General features: G+C 41.9%; 2 protein-coding genes across 2 annotated transcripts in view; both read right to left on the bottom strand.

Moving 5' to 3' along the window:
* The window catches only part of arrdc1b (arrestin domain containing 1b), a 36,289-nt gene extending 26,185 nt beyond the window's left edge, over positions 1–10,104 (bottom strand). Inside the window, exon 1 of the mRNA XM_084035082.1 lies at positions 9,923–10,104. Coding sequence (XP_083891208.1) covers positions 9,923–10,040 — 118 coding nt within the window. The 5' untranslated portion in view covers positions 10,041–10,104. The remainder of the gene's footprint in view (positions 1–9,922) is intronic.
* A 4,624-nt stretch (positions 10,105–14,728) lies between these two features.
* Positions 14,729–18,813, bottom strand: LOC311030229 (glutamine synthetase-like). Its single transcript, XM_084035872.1, has 7 exons — positions 18,758–18,813; positions 17,667–17,848; positions 17,024–17,185; positions 16,793–16,939; positions 16,517–16,644; positions 16,212–16,411; positions 14,729–15,290 (listed from the first exon to the last, which is right to left on the bottom strand). The coding sequence occupies exons 2-7, from the start codon at positions 17,842–17,844 to the stop codon at positions 14,981–14,983; spliced, it is 1,125 nt and encodes a 374-aa protein (XP_083891998.1). The 5' UTR covers positions 17,845–17,848; positions 18,758–18,813; the 3' UTR covers positions 14,729–14,980.
* Positions 18,814–19,114: the final 301 nt, after the last annotated feature.

Below are 19,114 nucleotides of genomic sequence, written 5' to 3'. Positions count from 1 at the left end.
GCACTCTGAATGAAGGTTGTATGTAAATTCAAGTCATAAGGGTTTGACCAGGCAAATATTCGTACCAGTAATAATGCAAACTCCATCACAGGCTTGGGCTTGTAAGGCGTTGTGTACCGATCATTATTTTTAGATTAGAAGACTGGATCTAACTCTGATGTAGCTCACTGTCCCTGATTTAACAGTCGGGATTTTCTAAAAAGGTTGCTTGAAATGTTCCAGCAATCAAACCAAGCCATACGTCTGCTCATTACCCAACACCCTTTGCTGTATCTCACTCGTCAGCTTGAGAATGTGCAGTCTGGTGACAAATGAAGGAAAACTCTTCAGAAATGAGTGGAGAAACTTAAGAAATGCTGATTCTTCCATATGGGAAGCGAGTGCTCACTGAATGGTTTGCCGATGTGAATCATGTGTTATGGCCTTCACAGAAGTCTAAACTAACACTCTCCACAACCATCATCCATCCGTCAGACGAGGGGATGTGTTTGAGAAGAATGGCGTTAAACAAACTTGGATAATGACGTTGGCCATGTCAAACCAGCTCTCATCATTGCTGTAATATTAATTACACACTCATATACAACATTCCCCTCCTCTATGGTCGGCGCCGACGCGTTGCACACTTCAGTCGGGCCGGCTAACGATGTTTGTGCTTGCGTGTTTGAGTTTAGGGTGCGTACACATCTGCATGCACAGCACACACTGGGTATGTCTGCATGCACACGTAAGAGGCTTATCCATGCAGAAGTTACATCATAAAACAACCGGCAGACGTGTAATCTGCACTCTGCACACTCGCTCCCTCGTCACCCATCACGCCATGACATCCACACATTTCCCTGCATTAGTCTCAAATCCAGACGGACGTCATGACCAGAGGAGACACACACACACACACACACACACACACAGCTCAAGATCTCCTTTGATGTCAGCGGAGACGTACATTTAAGCATTGGCTTCTCCTCAAAGTGTCCTGAGCTGACCTGATCTCACAGCCCTGGTATCAGAAATAAAGCAGCTCGTTTCCAGATCTGTCCTGGATCAATGAACATCTGACATCAGGACAGCTGACAGCTCAAGATCACCAAATCAGTTATGAATCATAGACCAAAGCTTACTCAGAGATCAACAACTTCACTGTGTTTCCTATGCGGCTACATAGCAGTAGAGATATATTTCTTCTGGTCATCAGCTTGAAAAGTGTGATTAGTCATTTAGTATCAGCTGACGCCAAGCAGTGACCTTCAGACCTCTGCTCTCTCCCTCTCATTGATGAGGGTGTGTTCGTATCAGTCTAAGTTCCATTAGTGACCTTTTGGAACACATGAACCATATCATTGTATTGCAGCAGGCTGACATGGAGCCAACACAGATGGGCATTTCCCTGGGTCTTCAAGTGTCATGAGGAAACTTTCTTTTAGAGGCCAAGTAGGTTCAATAACAAGCTGATGACCTGGGGCTTACAGAACACAACCGCTGAGTCCCAGTACAGCGGTCATGTCCTTTCACTTCCAATGCCTTCTATATTCCAGACGCCATCTTGATTCAAATCTAATCGTCACTGGTATGCAATGAATCTTGGGATAAGTTGGGCTATGAAGTCTCAATCAGTTGGATCCTCAGAATCTGGAATTCTGGGCTGCAGCCTCCAAAGGAAGGAAGAACGCTTCCTACATTTTTACTCGTATCCACGATTTTTTCACATTTTGTTACATGCTTTGTAATATTGGTCCATTGATCTCAGTTCTCCAGGTTATCTGCACTGATGATCCAGCTAATCACGTGTATATTTCATTTATGTTTCATCAGTTTTTTTTAAACAGTAACTTATTTCACTACTGATGTTATTTTTCTTTTTTTGGTGGCATCTCTCCAAATCTTTGGCATGTACCAGAGCATTTGTCCACGACACAACACCCGTATTTACATTGTATTTAGTGACCATTACCTATGCTAATGCTAAATATACATGCTGGCTAACCGTATTATGGAAAAAGGAAGTAGAGACAAAAGAAAGCAAAAAGTTTGTGGAAGTCATGTCCTGAATTAAACATGACAGTAAAAAATACATACAACTGTTTGTTAGTTTTAGAAATACACATACATTTAAATTTGAGAAGCTGGTTGATATTTCTGTTCAGTAAATAAATACATTCATAAATATAAGTATGTATAATGTGGGGCATATATAACAACCTGTACTATACTTGACCTAGTTGAGATGAAGGGCCAAGTACTGTACTTTCACTTCCTCTGGAGGCTCATGTCTTTCCTCTGTGAACCAGCCAGACAACTTTCTCTGAAGGGGCCAAAGCGTTCAGCGGCCCCAAATTATTCGTAGCTGTTAACACACAACTGATTCACTTCAGTTCGGAATCAGTTCATTTCCGAACGTTTCTGATGTGAGATTCTGTTTGTAGTTGCTGGTCGAGTCATTCTTGTTGAAAAGTTCCATTTTCCATTTCCATTTTCGTTGTCAGATTCCGTGATTCCATCCGCGTTTTCCACATCGCGGTGATCATAGGACCCTACACTGTGACAAAAGACGAGCTTAGTCTAAAAATGTAGGTAAGTAGGGAGAGGTCGTTGGAGGATTAGCAGCATGTGGAGGAAGACTGAAACCTCTCATTGCTGCTCAAAAGCTGGACCAAACAGGTTCCCCTCCAAATGTGTGCTGTGAAAGACTTAATCTGTGCGTCCTGCAGTGAGTTATCCAATGTGGTTTCTCATTTCACAGCCACCAAAACCTCGCAGCCCTTCCGCCCTCTTAGCAAACACCACATACTGCTTCTCTGCTGCTGATTATGACACCTTTTCTTTGACATATATTGAACTGTGGCTCAATGAAAGGTTAAAGTCAAGCTGAAATGAAAAATGCGTTGTGTGTAACACTTTTAGATCACGTCCCCAAATTGTGCACCGTATCTTACATTTTACAGTATTTTCATAATAAAATCCAATATAATATTGTTTCAGCTTGACATTTAAGCTGCAATCGGATATTATTTGGCCTTCTGGGTCAGAATAATCCACAACTAGCATAAAAAACATATTTTGCTCTTTAGCTGCTCTATGTTCTAGCCTCCTTTTTTTCATGAGCTCGTGGCTAACTTTGACCGTCTGTTTGACGCTGTTGGCTAATGCCTTCTCATAACATACAGTCTTTTGATTAACTATAAAAACATTGAATAGTGCATCTGTAAATCACGGTTGGATTGAGATTATCCATTCCCCGTGGGGCTTGCGTGACCTCATCGTGTTACATTTCCCGACATAACCAGTAAAACCATAAACCAACTTGTTCTTATCTCCCAGCTGAGCTGAACACTGAGTCTATCTTTAGTGTCTTTGTCAGCGTTGTAATCAACGTTTTGTTCCACTTGCAGAGAAGAGTGACATCCCCTCTGCAAACCCATTTCACAAAGCATAGGAAGTGGGACAGCTTTTTAAAGAGAGGAAGAGGGGGGAGTGATCAGGGGAGTGTGTCTGTACTTATCACTGGGAATGAGACAGAATCCTCTTATGATAGACCTAAATAAGCAGCCCTGGGGTTGGGCTTGGTTGGTTATGGGGGTCAAAGGAGAGTTATTATTAACATGACTAAGTCCAAGGGGAGAGGTGGCAGCTGGTGCCAAGATTTGCAGCTGAAGCACCACTTCCACGGGCACAGTGCACTGACTGATGAAGTACTGTAACATGTGGATCGATGCCACCCGCCCACACCGAAGGGAAGCAGAGTGAATGGAGTCGCTCTGAGTCACTCTTACTCTCACGGAGTAAGTCCAGTGTCACATTCCTTAATTCGGGACAAAAGACACCAAACTCAAGAGGGTTTAAACAGCCTCCCTTCTTCACTTCAAGGGGATTCATGCAGTACGCACCTTTTTAAACAACCAACCTTTAATAATGGAAACTACTAGTAAAGAATCAAACTATAATTAGTGATAGCATTAGTAGCAGTAGCAGTAGTAGTCGTAGTAGTAGTAGTAGCAGCAGCAGCAGCAGCAGCGATTGCACCAGTTATATTATAGTAGTGGTAGAAGTGATAGTATTAATCTTTGTTATTTTATTCATCTTATCGACTATTATTTACTTAAAGGCCGATGTATAAGAATCTGCTCTCAAGAGGCCTCGGTCCACTGGTCTCAGTGCAGACACAACAGATCTTTAATAGCCGTTTGTGGGGCAGTGACGCCAGGATATACTCAGGCCCGAGTCCAGAGGGTCACACAAAAACCCCAGCCTACTGCGATGACTTCATGAGCCAGATCAAAGAGATATTCATACGCTGGATTTATTGATTTTTACTGTGTCAATTTTACAGAGTTTGCCTTAAGGAAGTCAAAACAGCATCAATCCATTCTGTAAGCATCTCCATCCAATCATTTTCCTTTCTTATAGTCTTCCCGCTTCGATCTCATCTGGCTCCTGTCGAGTATTTCAAAGGAAGTGCAGAGCATACATAGCCAAGCTCAAACTGGTCCAAGATGAAGGAAGACATGTCTCTTGTTGCGCAGGCCGACTTCCCTACGGTCAATACTATTCTGAAGCAACTCCAGCAAAATAATGACACTCGATGTAACGGAATCATATACTCTGACAAAGAATGAAATGTTTTGTTAAAGTAGTTAGTCAATGAGACCAGTAAACAGTAAATGCAGCCTTGCCTGAACCAGGTCTTTACCAGGTTTGGTTTTCCTGAGTGATATTAAAAAAATTATAATAATCAAAATCAATTGTGTGGGGGCTGAGAGAACAAACATCCACTGAATATTGATCCCACATGCCACGGTTGTCCCATCATTAATAGATTCCAGGTGTCCAGGATGGAACAAAGATGGCGGTACAACCACCAGCCATGGAAGTACACACAACAAATCAAATGACAGTTGGACTGAAACCAGGAGGAATGGGTGGGGTTAGTATTTCAAAGCACCAGAAGCATGAATCGTCATAAGCTTGAAACTCTTTAACGATGTGACTCACAAACCACATGCGATAATAACCAGATAAAAAAAGTCCCAGTTGAAAGAGCGTGCCTGCGTGTACACATGCCCGTGGCCGGCTTCGTGCGAACCCGAGTGGACGTTTAGTCTTGTTTACATAAAGCCGGTGGTTTGTGTCACCACAGCGGACGATTGGGTTACAGTGACTGTTTGTGTTTCTGCTTTGCTGAAAGGTAAGCGAAGATCCACAACTGTCATCGGAGATACAAAAGAGTTACACACCTAAAAGCTCTCGTTTACACTCGCCGCTGTTTTAAGGTCGACTTGGATGTACAGCGAAGATGAGATAAATGATGCGACAAACAAGCAGGAAGTGGACTTTCGCTTAAGGTCATTCATTTCTTTAGAACATTTGGTTTTTCAGTAGCAGGCCGTCACCTGGCCCCGTTTCAGAAAGCAGGTTGAGTGAAAACTCCCTGTTTTCAGTTCCAGAAAGACAAGAAACTTAAACCCTGGGTACATTTTTAGGAGTGGCTGAAATAAACCCACTGAAGACTGTTGAGCCGAGCCAAAATATTTGTCTAAAGTTTGAGATGTACTGTATTTGAACCTCGACTCCTTTTTAAGTGCTAATCACCACATCAAGACATTGACACTGGATCAGATTGAGAGCTTAAAATCATGTCTCTCTGTCTGTGATCTTTTTATTTTTGGCCAAGGCTGTGTTTTGGCCTCATCACAGCTGAACAAATATTTGAAATGTAATGTGGGCTGCAGCCTCATACTCAGATACAACCACTTCGTCATCCATTAAGGAAATGTAACTGTAAACCTGGACAGCCCATTTATAGCCATGCATTAATATCTCTACGTCCACTAGATAAAAATGGAGGCCCTGCCTTTTATTTATCTGTCGTCATGGTGAATCATGGTATCAGAGCTTCCAAGAGCTTAACTGAATGTGAACAAACTCTCTGATCAGCTTTCCCATCTGGGTTTAGGCTCTTAGAGTTTCTGAAACGAGGCCGAGGGCTTTACAGTTCAGCCTGGAGTGTTGGAGCCTGAACTAAACTGTCAATACAGGTATGTCCACTCAAGCTGAGACACCGAGTCAGAACGACAACGTCTCGTATATCAGGTGACTATAGAGGTTGCTAAGTGCAGGGAGGCCGACCAAGACACAAGAGGAGACTAAACCAAACAGACAGGCTGGCCCCGCCCACTATCCGAGATCTATAAGTCACCATTAACACAGAGAGATGATTTTCAACAACACTACAACCAAACAGACTACTGATACTATATGCTTCTATGAGGAGTTTTGTAGGACACATTTAAAATATGATATTTTGCTGGCGCTATCTAAAAGTTAAGGGATTACCAACATGATTACGATACATCCTGAGGGGAACATGAATATGCATACCAGATGAATTCATTAAGTCCAATAGTTGTTGAGACATTTCATTTAAAACCCACACATTTCAACCTAATAATGGGCCGGAGGCAAAATCAGGGGATCTTCAAAGTCAGCCGGCTTCATCATTTAGGAAACATTGATGTCGGTATAGGCTGCATGGTGGTGTAGTGGGTAGCACTCTCGCCTCACAGCGAGAGGATCCCGGGTTCGATTCCCGTGTTCGACTCCCGGGTCGGCACGGGTTCCTTCTGTGTGGAGTTTGCATGTTCTCCCCGTGTATGCGTGGGTTCTCTCTGGGTTCTCCGGCTTCCTCCCACAGTCCAAAGACATGCAGGATGGGGATAGGTTGATTGGTGACTCTAAATTGCCCGTAGGTGTGAATGTGAGTGTGAATGGTTGTCTGTCTCTACATGTCTCCCTGTGATAGACTGGCGACCTGTCCAGGGTGTACCCTGCCTTCACCCAATGACAGCTGGGATCGGCTCCAGCCCCCCCGCGACCCTGAATACAGGATAAGCGGTAGACAATAGATGGATGGATGGATGGATGGATGATGTCGGTATAAAATATAATTTCAGCAATCCCTCCAATAGAGAAGGAATGAATACTCCAGCATCCAACAACTACACAGGACCATTCACCACCACAATCCTTACTTTTTTACCAACAAGCTACTTCCTGCACTGCTGCTGAACGCTGGCATGGATTGGAACTGAGGTGCTGCAGAATCTTCTAATATGAACATTAGTTAGCAATAATGGTTTTAACTTGCAGTGCTTGTTCAACCTCATGTGTAAGTAACATGTAAGTATCTCATTCATGTACTTTCATCCACATTTTCCTGACTCTGCTTCAACGAGAATCTTTGTGAGGAAGCTAAATCAATAGAAATGCTGTCTAATGGTCTTCATCATCAATAATACAGCGAGGCTACAACATTCAGCGTCTCAGAACGTGGATCCATTTATCATCCCTCTGTATTTATTTCATCCCATGACCTGGTAACCATACACACCAGACTCACCATGCTATGTAAATAAAACACTTAAAAAAGGATCTATACAGATCATGTGGTGCCACAATCTATACAATGAATATTATGTGGCTTCAGCTTCAGCCCACACAAACACAAGAACACTCAAAGGACACAAAACAAAAATTTACAGTCAACTTGAAACGAAGTACGCTGGTCCTGTGTGGATTCTGCTGTATGTGGGTGTTGAGCACATTTCCAGCAGGAAATATGCGCTTTGAAAAGTGACTGTGAGGGGCTCATAACCACTGAATGGAAGAGAAATGGGAAAGGTGACTGGACCGGGAGAATTTACAACTCTGCTTAATTAAGGGATCAGGATGGAAAATCAGTCTTCAGTACAAAGGGTTTTTTATGTGTGTATTGATTTATCTGAGTATTATATTTTATTATCATTGATTTATTTGGCAGAAATTGTTTTTAAAAAATGGCACCAGAAGCGTAGCCACTCTGAACCTGAATCATATTTATGATTCCATGAATGCCAAAAAGGTTTGTCAGATTATGAATCAACATCTGACTTAATGAGACATCGTTCATTATAATAAATGCTACAAACCAACAACTCCTCTATATTTTCTTCTCGAGACACAAAAACAGGAAACTCTCACACATTTTCCTGCCTCAGCATGATTCACATCGTTTGGTTGGTGCAATCATCAGTAGGTTGAGAGGGGTGATGTCACTCAGCACATAATGCAGCCTCTGCATTGAGAGTACATTAATGGACGTGCTGAAAGCAGATGCCCAACAAGCCTCCTCAGCTGGAGTACCTTCGCCCATGAGAGAATGGAGGAAAAAACAACCCGGCCTTGTACATCATAACCTTAAAACTCACTTTCACAGCCCAGCTTCAGTGTCATTAAACGAAAAACATGGGAGGGGGTATCTAATGTTAAAACATATAGAATAATTTAAGAATATCTACTGGCTCTCAACATGGTGACGGCTGAGTTGGCAGCTTGCAGCTAACAGTGCTAACAATCCTGAGCGATACCTCATTTGATTAGTCCGCGTATTTGAGGAATGACAGTGTTTTGATAAAGGGGCTCTTCCCTATAGGTTGTGTTGATGTGTTGGGCGGGGGTTTGTGTATGTGCTCCACTCTGCATTGGGAGGAGCAGTCAAAAAATAAACTGAGGTTATCAGGATTTACAGTGGTCTCTTCCCTTAAAGGCAGCCAGCCCCGCTATGTAAACAAAAGACAGAGAAGCTGGGATTACAACACACACAGAGGGAGAGTGATGTAGATCACCCCTCAGGTCAACATAACGGCACTACATCTTTAAAGAGCAAGCAGTTGTTTGCTGCTATAATAATGCTCTGAAAACCAAACAGATTGCTCGTGCTTGCAGCGAATGCAAACCCTCAAGTCGACATCAAAATCCCTCCACGTGCTCTTCTCTGCATCCTAGAACATTTGGATTGAGCCGTTTGCTGGACTTGGAGAAGCTCTCCTGCTGTCTGCGTGCCTCGGCCACCGCTGCACCGCTACATTTGGGAATGACGCCTGGTGTCTGGTACAGGCGTGTGACCTCCAGTGTAACAGAGCTCAGCGGGGGCGCTGACCTCTGCTGTAACACCATCTGCCTCAGGTCGGTCTGTGCATGATGGCAAATGAATCTCACTACGCCTGACATGCAAGTACGGGTGGAAATTCTGCTGAATGACTTCAATTAGGCCAAAATAGATCTTTAAAATATGGAATTTAGGTCAAATGGTGTTTTTAATTTGAATCAACATGAGCTCACCCATCAACTGTCAAACAAATTGTTGTGTTGTACATTCCCTACACCTGAGCTTTCCCTCTCATTCACTGTCCTCGTCAATTAACGTGCCTGTGTGCCAGACTGCCTTTGAAAATTAGCTTTAGTTCAAGTTGATGGCAGCACTATTAACAGACAAGGATCGCTTACACACAATAGCTTCTTTGTGTACCTCCATGGCAACTCTGAACGCATAGTCTCCACCTTACTAACCTACTTAGTTTGTAAGTTGGCCTGATATGTTGGCTTTATAAGTTTTGAAGGTCCTCCAAAACCGAAAAAATAAAATAAATAAATAAAAAATAAATACGTTTTACAGCAAAACAGTGTTCTACTTTTTACAACATGGGTCTCTGCAGCATCCCCAAACCATGTCAAGGACTGGTCAGACACGTAACCTGGCAGCAACATGTGAACACGCAGGATGTGGTCCAGGATGTGGGTTCACCAGCACCAGCCAGCCTGGTATGGCACAACAACAACGAGTCCAGGGCGGCTGCTCGCGTCCTGCTCAGGGCGGAAACGCTGCGTCCGCTCCCAGCGCGGCAACACCAACAACACATCCGTGATGTCCGCTACAGTTCACGGCCACAAAACAAAGAGCGTTCAGCCCTCTTTCCTCCCTCGCGAAGAAAAGTTTATTTACACCGAGGCTTCGCCGCGCGCTCCCCCGGGAGAAGGCGCTCGGGTAACGGACGCGCCGGCAACACGTTTCCCGTCTGTTGAATACGCCGCTGGAGGAAAAGCTTACCTTTGTACTGCAGCGAGTTGGCGGTTCGTATCTTCACAGTTCCGCTGATGGACTCTCCCGGACCGTAAACCACCTTGTTGTTGCTAAAAGTGATATCAAATTCTTGAAGCTTCCCCATGGCTGCGCTCCGCTGCGCTCCTCCGCCGCTCTGCGTCTTTGAAAGCAGCAGCAGCAGCGAGGAGGAGGAGGCGATGCTGCGCGCTCTCACCTGCTGCCGCGAGCCCCCCCTCCCCTAGAGACTAGTGACGTCACTTTGACAACCCGTTCAACGTAATGGGAGGGACGATGACTGGTGTGGGTTATGCACTGAAAGTGAACACTTATGCACTTCAGATGGGCGGGTTCATTTGGGGTCAAATCATCAAAGCAAGGATACAAACACAACAAAAATAAGACCGAAAGATTTATTTAAAGATGATTGCAATGTTTTTCAACTATAATATCTGTATCTAGATATTTCATATCTAGTGCACAATAAGTGATATCAGTACGTTTAAGTGCCATTCTGTTCCATGCTATTTCAATAAGTATGTTTTACTTTTTAGAAAATATATTTTAAAACTTTTTGAGGAGAGGGAAACTACAAGCATAAAAACATATGAACCCCAATTCCCCATGGTGTGCTGCAGCTGCAGTTGGCAGGATGTTACTTCACACTTTCTGAGAGATGTTGTACAGGAAGTAAATATGACTCGGTTATTAGCTGGCCCTAGATTCACTGTAGGGAATTTTATTCAAAACAAATTGATACATGAATATTAAACACATAATTACATAACTGAATGAAAAGGTGTAGATGATCTTTATTTTCCCACTTTCTCCACTTTATTTTCTGAGAGTGCATGCTGGTCCACATTCAACAAGGGGGAAATATGTCACTCCACTCACTCTGTCACACTTACATAATTACAATAAATCCCTGTTAAAAATAGGAGCGAAACTGTTGCACTTGAATGAAGACTTTCACGGTTCCTATTGGTGAATGTTAACTGCACTATTTTGGCATTTTGAGGCAAGAAATCACTTTTTGTATTATCAGGGAGTACATAGGGCACCAGTTAAAACTTGTGAAATAGGTTGGCTGTGACTAACTCGTGTCTATTTTGCATTGTGGGACACAAGTAACCCCCCATTGAGAATTTGATTCTGGCATTTTCACCTAAATACTCAAAGTGTGTTGTATGAATTAGCATGAAAATGTCTCACTGTACATCCCATGGTTCATGCTTTTCATACTGTGTACTTCCTGTCTCTGACTTTACTTCCTGTCTGAATGTGCAGCATCAGCTGTTGGAGCATGTACTGTCTTCACAGCAACAGTTTTCATCATGGAGCTGAAATATGTTGCATTTCAGACAAAAATTAAATAAGTATCTCTCTCTCTCTCTCTCTCTCTCTCTCTCTTCATGTCATCGACTCACTGCTGCTAACATTCACTGAGACAGATGTATCCATGACGACACACAAACACCATGGTTGCCAAGTTACTGCCTGTATCCATGGAAATCTGGTAAGCGCTGGCATCTAATCTTTTCAAAATAATTGGTGGAAATGCTTTCAAGCATTTCCAACCTATGTTATCCTAATCTTTATTTTTCTTTTTCTTCTTCCGTACGTTTTTTGGTCGCCTCTAGCTTCTGCATACTTTCAGCTACAAAAACCATTCAGCTATCAAAATGTTCAGCTTTTTCAGCTTTTTCCGGGACATCTTCAACATTTTTTCAGCCTTTCATACTTTTTCATATATTCAGCCTTTTCCATATTTTTTTTTCAATGCATTCCTATGGAGATCAGCCTAAAAACCTCTTTAACATGCTCCTCTTTGAAAAGCATGGCAGTCTGCATACTTCCACCTACAGACGTCATTCAAATTTTAAAACATTCACAAAACCTTCAGCTATTCAGCTATTACTTTTCATTGTGATATCTATTACAGTTTTTAAATTATCAGTGTTTAAATATGATGCTGTTTTCAGACTTTTTTTGAGTTTTCAATGGGTGTGTATTGCGCGGAACCTTCTGGGCTAGAGTGCGTGACATCATCAGTTAGAGTGTGAGGGCTTCTCAGAGTTTTTTCCTTTCCAAACTCCTCCCGGCCACGATCTTCACTCTACAGACGTGATATTTTCCAATTTTGTAGACAAACTTGTCCCGTCTCTCACAATGTGCTCAAAATCTCTGTGAGTTTTACAGAATTTGAACTAGCAACCTCTAAGCGCGGCGAAGTCAGGTTTTCTCGTCATCCGCTCCAATGTTAATTTAGAAGCAGATTTTCAAAGAAACCTGATATGAACAGCATTTCTAACTCGCCCTAGCGTCCACATTTCTGACACTAGGAAAAAATAAAAGTCATCAGTGTCTTCAGCCGAGTCTTGTGGCGCTAACGGTCCGAAAATTTTGGCGATAGGAGTTTCGGTGTGAGCGTGGCATGCTTTTGTTCGGACCCATGCGCAGAGGGGGAATTGAGCGATAGAGAGAAGCAGAGAGACGCTCCAAAGCAGTCATACACACGCAGCAAGGGCCGTTGCCATGGTGACAGCACTGTGTGGCACTGATCTTCATAACTGACAGCAGGTGTGCTCTGATTGGAGGACAGGAATGTACTAAAACTACATTAGTAGTGGGATATGTAGTTTTTTTAGTCAAACCTCTTCAGCTCAGCCATACTTTCACCTAGAAACTCCATTTAAACTTTAAAATGGAGTACTCGGTAGTACTTGAGTGACAGCTGAGTTCAGTGACCTGTACCTAGTAGTTCTCAGTACTTGAGTCTCAGTAGTACTCGGTAGTACTCGGTAGTACTCGGTAGTGCTCGGCAGTACTTGAGTGACAGCTGAGTTCAGTGACATGTATTGGCTAACAGACACACACAGACACACACACACACAAACAGATAGAAAGACAGACAGACAGAGAGAGAGAGAAAGCGGGACAGACACAGAAAGAGATAGGGACAGACAGAGACAGAGGGACAGACACAGAGACAGAGGGACAGACAGAGAGACAGAGAGAGAGAGGGACAGACACAGAAAGAGATAGGGACAGACACAGAGACAGAGGGACAGACAGAGAGCGTGATGGACAGATAGATGACATATGACATCATGACATATGACATCGTCAGCGTGATGGACAGATAGAGAGAGGGGGGGACTGACAGACAGAGTGACAGACAGACAGAGAGTGAGTGAGACAGAGAGAGACACACAGAGAGAGAGAGACAGACAGAGAGTGAGACATTAGAGAGAAAGAGAGAGAGAGAGAGAGAGAGGGACAGACATTCAGCTTTTTCATACTTTTCACATATTCAGCTTTTTGAATATTCTCTTCAGCTATTCAGCTTTTTCATACTTTTCACATATTCAGCTTTTTGAATATTCTCTACAGCTATTCAGCTTTTTAAAACTTTTTGCATATTCAACTTTTTGAATATTCCCCTCAGCTATTCAGCTTTTTCAAACTTTTCAAATATTCAGCTTTTTTTAATATTCTCTTCAAATATTCAGCTTTTTCATACTTTTGCACATATTCAGCTTTTTTAATATTCTCCTCAACTATTCAGCTTTTTCATACTTTTGCACATATTCAGCTTTTTTTATATTCTCTTCAAATATTCAGCTTTTTTAATATTTTCTTCAAATATTCAGCTTTTTTAATATTTTCTTCAAATATTCTGCTTTTTTTTCAATGTTGCTTCAGCATTAAAGCATTTCCACGTATTTCCGCAGGAAATGCATTTTCTAGTTCTTTTTTGTTGCCGTTGTTTCCTCATGTTGCAAAAAGCTCGGCCCAAACAGCTTGAATGATGAGTCATTTTGACAAAGCGAGGCTGAAAGTGAGAGGATCACATGTCCGGAGGTAACAGGAGAACATGTTGCACCATATGTCGGGTGCGCTGAGCATCAGGTGGACCTGAATCCATGCCACTGTTAATTAGAGTATAAACGCTCTTCTTTTTGTAATGTAATGCTCTACGGGTCCCAAACACCATCTCGCTCATTATTCTTCAAGTGCTGCACAGAAAGATATGTGGTCTGTTCGTCAGGCGGTTCTGACTGGTGGATAACTGTACCAGTGGCCCCTCCTGGTGGACAATTGCGTCCATTACATCTGTAACACTACTGTAGTGGGTTGGAGCAGCGGATTGTTGTCTGTAGTTATTTAGCTGGAAATCAGATAGAAAATTATAGCTGCAATAACAAGATACAACAATAACTGTACAACACGGATAAAACTAATTTACATTGTGATGTTAATAAAATAAATACCTCAAAATCAATATAATAGCAACACCAACAATAATAGTAATAATAATAATAATTATTATTATTATTTATTACCATCATCATTATCATTATTATAATGATTAAGATAATACAATTTAACAACGTTAAAACTAAACAATTTACACAACATGTCATTTGAAAGTTGAAATAGGATAAATAAAATTATAAACAAAATCCATCAGTTATGCTGCTCAGAACCAAACATGGACAAGCAGCTGTTCGCTGCTATGCTGCAGCTCTGGAACAACTTCCTGATTATATCAACTATGCTTACTGTCACCAGATTCCAATTTTCACTTACAACCCAACGGTTCTGACACTTTTTGCTCACCAATCAGTGAATGTGACGCACTCTTCCTTTCAATTCTTTACTGTAATTTTTTCTTTCGATATATTCTCTGCCGACGCTTTCAACTGCTCACGTAAAGCCATTTGAATTTCCATTTTAAACATTTTAATTTTCTATTCTGATATTTTGCAAACAAACAAACAAACAAGGCAGAACACAGTTACAAGCATAGTAATTGTGTGTCTTTATTTCACCTGAACTAACACGTAACACGAGACTTGTGGTACCAACAATGGTAGGCCTACATATGAAGCTGTATAATGGGTTCCAGAAAATAATTATTCATAATTTCCATGAATGTCTGTGCAAATGAAAATGCATCTAACTTAGATAAAATAATATAGAAACAGCAATTAATATAAAAACACGGGTGAACAATAGGCTGAAGTATATTTCTTTGTACTACTAGTATCCACCTTTCTCCTATTTGCACTCTTCTTCGACTTTTGGATCAAGTAGGCAGGTGTTTGCGATGGCCATCGTGACGGCGTACGGGTCACAGTTTGCTGCAGGACGGCGGTCCTCGAAGTAGCCTCTCTTCTCTTGGCCCACCTGGCGAGGGATGCGGATGCTGGCGCCTCGGTTGGCCACTCCGGCAGAGAAGTCGTCGATGCTGGAGGTTTCAAGATGTCCTGTGAGACGCCTGAGGTTGTCCTTCCCTCCATGTGGGTCATACATTTGGATGTGCTCTTTGTGTCTTTTGCCCAACCTCTCGATGGCCTGCTCGATGTAGCTGTCATCAGAGGGGGAGAGGTACAATTGAGATATGAAAGGTTTCTGAGCTTTGCTATGATTTCTTCCTATGATTAAAAATCCTACAGAAAAACTGCAGAAACCAGCTGGAAACACAACATCCCCTTTTAAGCTGATGAACTCTTTAGCAAACAAATATACTTTTAGCTCTGTGCTTGGTCTCCACCACCTCCTGGGGGAAATATCAGTCTCTTTAGCTGCTAAATGCACCATTCAGATTAAAACCATTAAACCAGTTACAGTCACTATAAAGCTCCGTTGAGCTGTGGGGAGACTGTAGAGTCTGGTGATAGTTCTCTGTGAGTTAGACATACCTTTCACATTCATATCAATTGTTAATTTAGAATATTGAAACACTTTGACTCATAGCCTATACTCTAATTATTGTTGTTGTTGTTGTTGTTGTTGTTGTTTTCTTTTGACTTTTTGAGACATTTCAAAAGTGTGTGTCAATTAAATGTGGTGAAAAATCTTAGCGAGACAAACATTTTCTATCACTGAATTAACCAAAAATGGTCAGCATAAAACCGAAAAAGTAAAGTCCACCTACATTCGGTATGATTTTTTTAAAGTGCATTGGGTGGAATTATTAAGACCAAACCAAAAACAGCTGTTATTGACGATATCAAATAAAAGTTGTGTTAATTACTATGAGTTACACTATTGGCCAGAACTTTAATCCTTCTTTTCTTTTGGATCTGTATGCTGGGTTATGTATTTTTGTTATTTGTTGACAAAAGATTCAAAAAGCAGGATTTATAAGATAATTTTTGACAAGGTGGGTTATTTATGTTTTATTGGCTGGGATAATTGAATCCTATTCTAGGACGTTACCATTTATTTAATTCAATTAGTGCATGACTTTTCATCGTTACAAGTTTCAAACAACATCTTTACTCACTGCAGTCCTCCTTCTTCCCTCATCGTCTTGGTGCTGACATTGGTGTGGCAACCAGCGCCGTTCCATTTGCCCTCCATTGGTTTGGGGTCCAGCGACGCAACAACTCCAAAATCTTCACTCACACGGTGCAGCAGGAAGCGTGCAACCCACAGATGGTCGCCCATCTCGATACCTTCACAGGGTCCCACCTGGAACTCCCACTGGAGTCAGAAGACGCAGAGGCAAAGAAAAGAGGGAAATAAGGACGTTGTGTGAAACAAAATAATTGATATATATATATATATATAAATAATGCTAGCAAGTACCTGAGATGGCATAACTTCAGCATTGGTGCCATAGATATTGACTCCTGCATAGAGGCAGGCCTTGTAGTGGGCCTCCACGATGTCCCGTCCATAAGCGCAGTCTGCTCCCACCCCACAGTAGAAGGGTCCTTAAAGTGGGGACATGATGGGAACATGTTAAGACAAGACACAAAACAAAACACATTTCATGCGCCACAACATTTATATTTGTGTAGCACTTTATAAGACATCATGTATTAAGGGAAAGCTTTATAAGGAGACATGACAGCCATTCACCTTGGGGCTTGGGGAATCCATTTTTGGGCCAACTAAAAGGATGTCCATCTATTCCCAGCAGCGTGTACTCCTGCTCCATGCCAAACCATATGCTGTGCTCTTTGACCGCCTCCATCACCTTGTTGCAGCTTGCTCGATGGTTTGTTTCTAGATGGGAAAGAGGGTTAGTCAGTAAGACTATTTTGTCCTGATGCGACTGAGCGGGAATGCGACGTGAACAGAAAAGTGTACCTGCAGGTAAGCGGTTGTATTTGAGGACCTCACAGAGGACCAGTTTGTTGGGGTCGAGGGAGAATGGATCCCTGAACATGCTGACTGGAATGAGGAACATGTCACTGTTGGAGCCTTCGGCCTGGTATGTGCTGGAGCCATCAAAGTTCCACTCTGGAATATCTGATGATATGAGGGAGGAACGAGATGTTGCAATTAAACTAATTATAACACCGAAAGGCAACTGGAACCTGTTGAGCTTGCAGACAGTTCCAGCATTAGGACAAGACAAATTCCTGTCCATTGTTCAGGTGAGCAGAAGAGTTATTTACTTTACTACAGTAGAAAGTAGATACACCCTAATGGAAACCTTACCACGTCTAAAGTAGGAGTGTCAAACAAATATGTGTTCTTCAGTCCCGGTGGCATATCAATAAGGCTGCACCAGGATGCTCTGTGTTGTGTACAATGTAGGTGAGCAAGTCCTCCCACGGAGTCCCTCCCTGTACTCAGCTGGTCTCTTCATGCCCAGTCAGTCATTCAAATTACTTAATTATTCATGTAAGAGCAGACTCAATAGTTTTAACTATTGTACTGTAAAAGTGTAAGAGGTTTTGAATTAAGGGGGTGAGAATGAAATCATAAAAAAGTGGAAGAGATTTACCATCGATGCTGTTGGGCTCAGTGTCCAGGGTTCGGGTCTTGTTGCGAAGACCCTCCCCGGTGCCGTCGATCCAGATGTAGGTGACCTGGCACTTCCCTCCCTGCGGCAGGCTCATGTAGTGCTGGCGGACAGCCTTGTTGAGGTGGGAGCTGAGCGACATTGACGCCATGCTCGCCATTAATCTGAGGGACGTTATGTTACATGTTAGTTAAATTCAAGGTTTTCCAATCATATGTGCTCTATTAGTCACTTCTTTAAATTTACCAGCCCTTTTACTGTACTTTACTGTACTTAACAAGATAATAGAAAGTTTATTTTCTTCTATCACAGAAATACCAAACCTGGATAAACAAGATTCTGACAAGGACAGTAAACTAATCCCACTCTGTAGCTCCTTTAGCTGTTGAGCACACAGTAAGATGTTGTTATGCTGAAGCAACAAAGCAACTCTCATGTTTGCTCGGGATCAGACGGCTGCAGGGCTCGAAACAAAAACACACGCTGATATTAACTGATACCAAAACTCTATGCTGATTTATTTAAATACATAAATAAAGACAGAATAGAGCAGAAAAACAATCACTCTCTCCATCTTCACTTTGAATTTTTTGTGCAGAACATGCAGGAATTTAATTTGACTTTGAAAATGAAAGCAAAACAAAGTCAATATATTATATACTGCTGTACTCACTACGTAAAACAAATACACATCTGTGGAGTTTTCCAAGTCACACCTCATCTATCATAATATTATATTATTCATATGTATATTAAAATGTGTAAAAAAGTCATATTATCACATGATATAATATCATATTATGTTTTTTAAGGTTCCATATACTTAATGGTTTTATTTAACCTACCTGTTAGAGTTAATTCAAACAACATAAACACTCTTAACTAACACATTTACTGGTTCGTTCAGGCAGCTGAGGTGAGTCACAAAGTCTAAACAAGAACTAAATCATGTCAGGAGCAAAAGATATGGACATTTGACGAATTAACTCTTTACTGAAAGGTGAATTGATCAGATTACACAATACTGTTCAACAAAGTGAATATAATGCACAAAGACAAATATTTAGACTTACTGTGTCCAGACGACTTCAGGTGTAGTGACAACTGAGCGTATGATGTGCCTAAACCTGGTTGAGGCATTTAAGAGCAGCACAAATACCACACTGATGACGCAGGCTCACGTGTCCTTTGCATAACGTGACACTTCCCTAGGTGTGTTTTTGTGTGTCTGAGTTATGAACCCTTACTTACAGCGCGACAAATATTGGATCCTTAATGCCTTAAAGGAGTCATCACCTGGTTTTATACGTATCCAGCCCCCCTTGGATCGCTTTGGATCAATTCGTAAAACTTATTAGAAAAAAAAAAAAAAATTTTAATCAAACATTGAGCTTGTTCTGACCCTTTTTCGTACCGCGATTTTATCACGC

The sequence above is a fragment of the Eutrigla gurnardus genome, assembly GCF_963514095.1.
Source record: "Eutrigla gurnardus genome assembly, chromosome: 19".
Taxonomy (NCBI): domain Eukaryota; kingdom Metazoa; phylum Chordata; class Actinopteri; order Perciformes; family Triglidae; genus Eutrigla; species Eutrigla gurnardus.
The sequence above is the reverse complement of the archived record's forward strand: the minus strand, read 5'-3'. Positions and strand labels throughout refer to the sequence as shown.

Coding starts and splice junctions, on each gene's coding strand:
- LOC311030229 (XM_084035872.1), bottom strand. CDS start 17,844: ATGGCGAGCATGGCGTCAATGTCGCTCAGCTCCCACCTCAACAAGGCT. Junction 16,940..17,023: donor ATACAACCGCTTACCTGCAG/GTACACTTTTCT, acceptor TTTCCCATCTAG/AAACAAACCATCGAGCAAGC. Junction 15,291..16,211: donor AGGGAAGAAGGAGGACTGCA/GTGAGTAAAGAT, acceptor CTCTGATGACAG/CTACATCGAGCAGGCCATCG.